We start from the raw sequence: 8,610 nt of genomic DNA on the forward strand, positions 1-8,610 counted from the left end.
GTCCAAAACAAGTGGCTTTTTTATAAGGATCTTTGGGATCTTTGGTTACATAATTGGCAGATTACTGATAAATTATTGTGAAAACTAATTTTCAACATGTCCCATTTGTTTGAAATTCCACATCAGGCCAAAAAGACGATCGGACCAATTTTCAGGACGATCTGACCCAACTTTGTTCGATCGTCCTGAAAAGTGACCCATAAATCTTCATCATGTCTAGTTTGTGTAGTATTATATTGTATTTTAGGGTTACTACGATTTTGAGCAATGCATATTTTTTAGCTTAAGGCAAATTATTAGATGCTACGCAAATTTTTCATTTACTACGGAAATCTTAAGTCATAGTTATGGAAGCCTAACTTTACCATGTTCTGTTGAATGGATAGCTTTGTTTGTCATATATTTAATTTATTTATTGAAAAATTAAGTGAAAACCTGGTATCAAAGTAATCAAATTCTCCAAACTAGTTGTCAATTTAATTGTGTGTTTCAATGTACCTCAGACAACTAAATACAACCCCATTTTTTTCATTTTTTTTAGGGATGATGAAAATATGGACAATATACGTGAAATTAGAAACAAACTTTGTGATCTGGTTGGAGTTTCAAGACCTAAACTGGTGGTAAGAACAATATATCAATATATAAATATATTCTAAAAACAATTTAGTAACTTACCTAACTGTTTGCTGATACTTTACTTGCTTTCTCCAGTAGACATCATGTTGATTCTTTGTTTTCATTTAATTGTTAAAGCTTATCCAGATTTTGTCCATATATTTATATAATGGAAAACGGTTGACATAATTTTGTAACAGAAACAAATGAAATCTTTAAATTTGTGATGATTTCCAGGGTGGTGTAAAGAAAGCTGCTGTTGCTAAGGGTAATGGTGATGATATGGACAGTTACAAAGGTAAGCTCTTGAAGATAGATACAGGTGTTTTTTTTTCTAATTATGATCACATAGAAGGGCCACTACTTGCAGATTCGATATGTAATTTCTACCTAATGATTTTAGGCTGAAAATTATTAGGTTATACTTTTGAAATCAATGATATTACCTTTGCAACAAGAAGATAAATGGTTGTTTTTTTTTACAGATCTTCTTGGCAGAGTTGGATACTAGATGATGTTTTGTGTTGCTGGATTCAATTTAAAAAACAAATGTCTTGCTATTATACTGTACTTTTGAAATCTATTTGCAATGTTCAATCATTACTAGACATTTAAACGTGGTTGGCGCAACAGTTGTAGTTGTTGTTGTTGTGTAGTTGGCCTGTACAAGTTTGATCTTCTTCATATCATTAAATGGATATGTGAGCGGAGCTTTCTAGTTTTCACTTGTTTCCAGTTTTCATATCTTTAAAGTGAAATGGAATTCTGAATAATACATGTGGGTGGTGATTTAAAATGATTTGTGAATCAGAATAATATTTGTCAGACCTTAATAATAATAATAATAATAATAATAATAATAATAATAGAAATAATAATAACTTTATTTAAAGTAATGATGTGATGCATTTCATTGTTCTTCATTTTCATCTTTCAAGTGATATGGAAATCATGATAATAATGATTTGTTTATACTATTTCCATAATTTCAAAGTGTATACAAATTGCAGCATTGCGCCGTCTGACAAACGCTAAATAAAGAAATACGGACACTCCAGCCTGTACAAGTTTGATCTTCATATCATTAAATTGATTTTTAAATTTCCTAGTTTTCACTTGTTTCCAGTTTTCATATCTTAAAAGTGATATAGAATTCTAAATAATACATGTGGGTGGTGATTTAAAGTGATTTGTGAATCAGAATAATATTTGGCATCTTGAGGATATTTCCCGTACGATTAAAATCGTAACGGTACTGGGTTTGGTCTACAGGAGCTCGTGTTTCGTACAGGTCATTCCATTCATAGAAAAAGCCTTTAATGGTGAAAGCGTACCTGTCATCTCTTATACACATCTAGATGTGTATAAGAGACAGGTATTTATACGCATTGTTCTGCATGTACGCATCAACATCTACTTATTGAAACGTATGAAAAAAAAGGGCCTACGTTAATTTTTAATGCATAAAAATATATTCGTTTTTTAATCATTTATTTCAACATCTTAAAACTAGACTGGAAATACATTTTCTTTAAAAAAAAAAAAAAAAAAGCCAGTTTACCTAAAATCAGAACTAATCGCAGCAAAAACTTTATTACCAACTTTGGTCTTTTTACAAAAGGGTGAACCTTATTCATCCTGTTTTTTTAACAGATGAATTTAGAATAGTATTAAAATAAAAGAGAACACCTTTAAAATAGGGCAGACACCCAAATATAGTAAGTGCATTTTTAAAAAATAATTTAAGGATACAGGTTGAAAAAGGAAGGAAACAACTTCACAGTATGATATACTTACAACATTTAGTAAAAAACATGAGATAATACATTTTACAATACCTTACTCAGCAAAGTCGTAAGAACCAGGAAATATTCCCACGATATGTTTAGAGCGTGCTGATTTATAGTGTCATTACATATAGTATAGGCCTGGTTACGAATATTCCATTTATTGTGTATTTACAATGCCCCTCTTTTTACTACCCAACACTCTGTTACAACGCCTTGACGATACGGTAAACTTTTTCAATAATTAAAAAAAAAAACTAAATAGATCAAAATCCCACAAACATACTTTTTGGCAGTAGGGGCCCCTCCTACTACGACCCAGCATTTTACTATATGGAGCTGTATGCTTTCTGGGGAACAGTTCCAAGTCTGTCTCTTATACACATCTAGATGTGTATAAGAGACAGATATTTATGTGTACAAAGTAGATAGTATATAATAGTAAGAAATAAGACAGTTTTATGGTAGAATATAGCATAGTAGGTAGGTTTAAGAAATAGGAAAATATATAGGTTAATAGTTTAGGGTGTAGCTTTTGAATGGGAGAAAAATGCCTGAGGTCACAGTCCGCACCTGAGTCCTATGTCGGCACTAAGGCCTATAATGCATCTTGAGGATATTTCCCGTACGATTAAAATCGTAACGGTACTGGGTTTGGTCTACAGGAGCTCGTGTTTCGTACAGGTCATTCCATTCATAGAAAAAGCCTTTAATGGTGAAAACAAATTTGGCTTTAATAGTGGTTTTTCTTTTTATTATTTCCATATATCTTTTAAGTGATATGTAAATTAAAATAAAAATGTGGGCGGTGCTTGAATGTATTTGCTTCACATTTGTTCAAATGAGTTTGATTATTAAATGTGGAGAAGATGGAGTTGGATACTAGATGATGTTTTGTGTTACTGGATTCTGATTATATGACTAACTTGTTTGTCAAGAGCTTGATAGGAGAAGGCATACCCACCATATTGACCATTATTGACCAGAACAAATTCCAATATTTTTGGTCATTTTTTCAAGTAGAGGTGGAGACAACCTAGAAGAAAATCATTGTTCAAGGTTCAAGGAAGTCACCTCATGGTCTTCCAAATTTATGTTGGACAGATGGAATTAGGCACCTCACAGGGGTGTCGATTAACACAGCCTACAGAACAGCATTAGAAAGGGTCGCAAATGGTCAGTATAATAACCCATAGGACAAAGAGGATTAGATGATGCAAAGTAGTTATATTTAGAATCGCCATCCTGCATTATTAAAAACAAGAAACACAACAGCATCTCCGGTTTTTTTAAATTTTATTTAATACAAAAATGTATTCCGGTATAAAACCATAATGTAAAGAACTTTAATAATATTTCTTATTTCTGGGGATGCTAATTGAGAATGAAAACTACTGTATGTTTAATTGCAGTTTGAAACTCCTGAATGTCAAATTATGAAATAATGTACATTTCCAACAGGTAAGCTAAGCACTTTATGTTTGTCTCTTAACCTGAAGTTCACATACAGTAGGTATGCTTCTGCTTGTTTGATGTTTTATGTTTGACTGGAATTCGAGGCTGGGTGTTTATAAATTCCTTTGTTTCCAATGGCAAGATTAGGTGATGGCGATGATGATGTTTGTTGTGTGTGTTGATGGTGATCATGGTTGTGTATGGTGGTGATGGTCTAGGTTGTGTAAGGTTGTGGTAATAGTAGTTGTCTTTCAATTATCCTGTTACTATATTGAAAGAATTTCAAGTGATTGTTATAATTGAGTTGAATACATAATTTGTTTTTAAAATTCTGCATTGCTAGATTTTATTAGTGTTGATCAGGACAGCTAAATTGAGTGGTAAACTCAAAAGGTTGGTTGGTTTTAGAATGTAGAACTACTGGAAATAGTGAGATTTTGAGTTTGATGATAACAAGACCATTTTGACTACATGTCCTGTGTTGTCTGCACAACACAAAATGATTCTTTGTCAATTTGCAGTTCAAAGCTAACTAATGGACACCAACTCTTAAAATTTAATTAATAAAAATAAAATAAATGTCGTGGTTCGACTTTGATTGAAAAGGGAGGTACAATCTTCTTTGAGTAGTTTAGACTCATTTGGTAATCAATCACAAGACATCTGTGTATAGCATTCAAAATTTTATTTGCACAAAAACCAAAGCGAATTATAAGAAAACCATGCAAAAAATACATTCCAAACAAGAATTATATAATGCATTATAATTATATAGTATATCAAGCATAAAAACATTAGGCAAGTTATACAATTTAACAACAACTCTGATATAACCTGGCAACACACCAAAATCAGAAACAATTTGATGATTGAATAGCATAGCCTAAATGGTGTAATAACTTGTATTTACCTCAAGCTAGAGTCTGCTTAGTGCACCAGTCTGTAAACTACGACTATTGGACACTCCAGCAACACTTCTGAAACTACAGACTATTGGACGCTCCAACAAACTTCTGTTAACTACAGACTAATAATGGCCACCAAAACTTCTGTAACTTCAGACTATTACAGGCCACCAATCTAACGGTATATTAATCACTAAACAAGAATATAACAATTACAAGTAATAACAATCACTCTACATTAGCGGAATGTACAATAACAATAATATTAACAACTCATGTAAATATACAGCACAATAATATTAACAATGCATTCAATACCGGCATTAGTCCAATGTGGACATGAATTAACTACATATTATAATATAACATGCTTATAACTTATTGTATCAATGCACATATATCATTAAATTGAATTAACTATAGATTATAATATACACTTACATCATGGACTTCAGAACTGCATATTGCCAAAATAACGTGTGCAGGGCTTGCAACGGAACAAATGAAAACTCGTTGCAAGAGCCCACAAAAGCATATATGTGAGGTCTCACCCTGAAATGAGACGCATCGTTGGTGAAATCATATTGAGATATTCACCAAAGTAGGTCAAAGGGAACATTTTTACATAACTTTGATTTTAATGTTTTGGAATAACTTGATACTTATATTTTATGATTGTGTACTTTTTAAGTGAATTTTCTTACTAAAACAGTGTTCTCTTTGCATTTTCTGTAATTCTAGTCCTATTATTTGTAGAGGTTAGTTTATCTTTGAGGCTAATTTTCTCAAAACCTGGTTCTTATACATGTAAACTTTAATGCTAACATCTCTGGATCTATTTATCTTGGGGAAGCCATTCAAAGGCCAAATTAAAGCTTATAATGTGATCAACCAAAATGTAATACAGTATAAACTCATTTTTTGATTTTCTAACGATGAGACTCATTTTGTAGTGAGACCTCACATATACCGCGGAACAGCTGTGTATTTGTATGAATATGCTAAAGATGAATATGCAAATACAACAATAATAAAGCAAACAATAATAGCTGCAGTGCAATCCCATCGCACGAACAGATCGCATCATCACATAAAGATATAGCATGTAATATTTAAATATATAAGTAATTAAATATATATTAATTTAATAAATAATTAAGCAATTAAGTAAATCAATAATAAATAATTAAGTCAATATATTAATATTCAATATAAGATAAAGTAATTAATTTATATGTCTTGTATTTATGTTTTCTCACCAGATTATGAACAACAGTGGGGGTCCATCCATCAGGGAGCACAGCCAATAATGTCTGGAGAACATTGAGTCGACCTATAACTATTTTCCGAAAACCATGGAAGATTATATTACACATAACCGTGGCAATATAGGTGTTGTGTAAGTTGACCAATCAAATTCATTATATGTATGACATCATCAATTAGCATTTGTATTTTACCTTTTATTTCATTTTTTTTTCATTACTTTCAAATGTAATTGAATTAAATGTATCAATACAATATTAATAAAGACCCAACAAAATAACTAAGTGAAGATAACATACAGGGAAACCTAATTACAATTGGCAACATTCACCAGACGTCAGTCCACTATGGTTGATTAACTCATTTATTTTATTTAATGTTTGTTTTTTTTATTTCATGTCATCTGTAAAATACAGAAAAATATGTTCACTTTCTTTTAGCAAAATTCATATATTATCAACAATGATAAAAATAAAAATGCTAACTATACATGCAATGCATCTTTTTTTGTAGTTGTAAAATATTTATACAATATTTGTTTTATTTTTTGTCAATATGTTTTATTTCAAGTTGACCAATCAAGATGTGTTTGACATCATTAAATAGTTTTTAGGAATTTTCCAGGGGATATATTTTAAGAAAAGAAAAAAAATATATTTTTAAATAAAACTTCAAAAAGGGCAGGTGGTACAGCAATAATAATATTATCCTTGAATTACAGTATTATTACACAAATATTTACAATGACATTATCCTTGAATTACAATATTATTTAAAAATTCTTAATGACTTTAAAATAATTACAATTTACATTTGTTGAAGATTATACTGTCTAATTTAAGTCTTTCATTGTCATTTTAGTAGTTAAATATTTTAACATTGTTTTGTCTGTGATTTGCTACTGCTACTCTTCTTGGTCTATTGGAGATTACAGTGATTACTGCTGGGATATCTAATCCATCATCTCCATGATCTATTCTTTTTATGAAGACACCATTTTTATCAAATATTTGTAGTTTATCATAACTTGATACTATTATATTTTCATCCATATCAAGGATTACACCATTAGGACCCTCAACTTTACCATCTTCACTACCTCTGCCTACAAGGATTCTCATGAACTTATCATCTGCATCAAACATTTGTATTCTGTTATTTAGAGTGTCAGCAACAATCACATGACTGTCCTTAGTTAAAGTGACATCAATTGGTATCTTCATTTGACCTACTTCACTACCTTCTGAACCTATCTTACCCAGCAGTCTACCATCATCAACATTGAATTTAAACACACAGTGAGCCTTACAATCTGTTACATACAGGACTCTAGTTTCCTTGTTCACTGTCAAACCAATTGGAACTTTCAATATTCCTTTACCAAATGAGCGGATGTCTTGATATTTATCATCACACATTACAACACATTTTCTTAAGTCATCACTGTACACCATGTGACCATCACCCATTAGATGCATTCTATTCACCTGCACATCTTGTGGCATCTCTATCCTAGCAACAAATGAACCTGATTGGTTGAACTTTAATATATCTTTACTGTAGCTTGATATTAGTATGCATCCATCTGTGTCTAACATTACATCTGTCACCTTAGCTGTTTTTCTATGTTCTTTATAATCTGATATGTTGCCAATGGTATGTACAAGTCCCAGTGTTTCTACCTTGATATTCACTGGAGATCCTTTGATGTGTGCCTCTCCTGCTATAATCTTCATTTGCCAGTCACCTTCCACATTGCATCTGCCTGTTATTTTGTACTCTCCATTTCCTTGGTATTCTACATCAGTGGCTGTTTCTTCATGTGATGGGTTGCTCAGGGTTGCAGCTAATTTACATGTATCACTCTCACTTAAGCTTGATACAGTCACTACAAATTGTTGTCCCTTTGCGACGGTAATTGCTTCATCATTTTTTTCAACCGTGTACATGCCATCAACGGTTACAATTTTACCAATTCCCTTTGTTTTTATAAACTCATCCAAGTTGGTAGATGGAATAAAATTGGGTGTAATATTTTTTTTATTAAATGATTGATCAGAATCAGTTCCTAAGACCTCGGCTCTAATAGTGTTTATAGTTTTTCTGTGTAAACCAAGTGTTTCTGTATCTTGTGGTTTGTTCTTCATTGTATTGATTGAGGCCATCACATTTTTAACTTTAGTTAGCTTTGAATCTATCTCTTTAACTTGACAATCAATGTCTGTTTTCTTTTCTTTGTGTATTTTTTCAAGGTCTGAAATTAATTGTTTGCTTTTCTCTCGGACTTCTTTGATAAGTGTCTTCTCTTTCACTTCGATAGCTGTTCTACATTGCTTCAGGTGATATTCAAAGTCAGATTTGTCCTTATTGATGGAATCAAGTGTTTCTGTCAATTTTCTTTGCATATCTTTAGCAGTATTAATAACCTCAGTAACATTTTGGTTAAATTCTAATAGTGCAGGCATCTGTTAAAAATAGAAAATGTATTTTTATTATCATATTTTTTGACCATATTATGGGACCTGTAGAATGTACAGGGGCGGATCCAAAAATTTTCAAACGGGGGGAGGGAGGGGAGG

The 8,610-nt window shown here is 31.6% G+C and overlaps 2 protein-coding genes across 2 annotated transcripts in view; one reads left to right on the forward strand and one right to left on the reverse strand.

Moving 5' to 3' along the window:
• Nucleotides 1-1,827, forward strand: part of LOC117111151 (tubulin-specific chaperone D-like) — a 3,430-nt gene extending 1,603 nt beyond the window's left edge. The window contains exons 3-5 of the mRNA XM_033254020.1: nt 542-623; nt 856-916; nt 1,104-1,827. Of these exons, the coding sequence (XP_033109911.1) occupies nt 542-623; nt 856-916; nt 1,104-1,129 (169 nt within the window). The 3' untranslated portion in view covers nt 1,130-1,827. The remainder of the gene's footprint in view (nt 1-541; nt 624-855; nt 917-1,103) is intronic.
• A 5,061-nt stretch (nt 1,828-6,888) lies between these two features.
• On the reverse strand, nt 6,889-8,496 carry LOC117111152. Its single transcript, XM_033254021.1, has one exon. It carries the CDS (start codon nt 8,494-8,496, stop codon nt 6,889-6,891), a length of 1,608 nt encoding a protein of 535 aa, XP_033109912.1.
• Nucleotides 8,497-8,610: the final 114 nt, after the last annotated feature.

Source organism: Anneissia japonica, unplaced genomic scaffold (assembly GCF_011630105.1).
Source record: "Anneissia japonica isolate Jap-2015-1 unplaced genomic scaffold, ASM1163010v1 scaffold287980_len571666_cov165, whole genome shotgun sequence".
Lineage (NCBI taxonomy): Eukaryota > Metazoa > Echinodermata > Crinoidea > Comatulida > Comatulidae > Anneissia > Anneissia japonica.

Coding starts and splice junctions, on each gene's coding strand:
- LOC117111152 (XM_033254021.1), bottom strand. CDS start 8,496: ATGCCTGCACTATTAGAATTTAACCAAAATGTTACTGAGGTTATTAAT.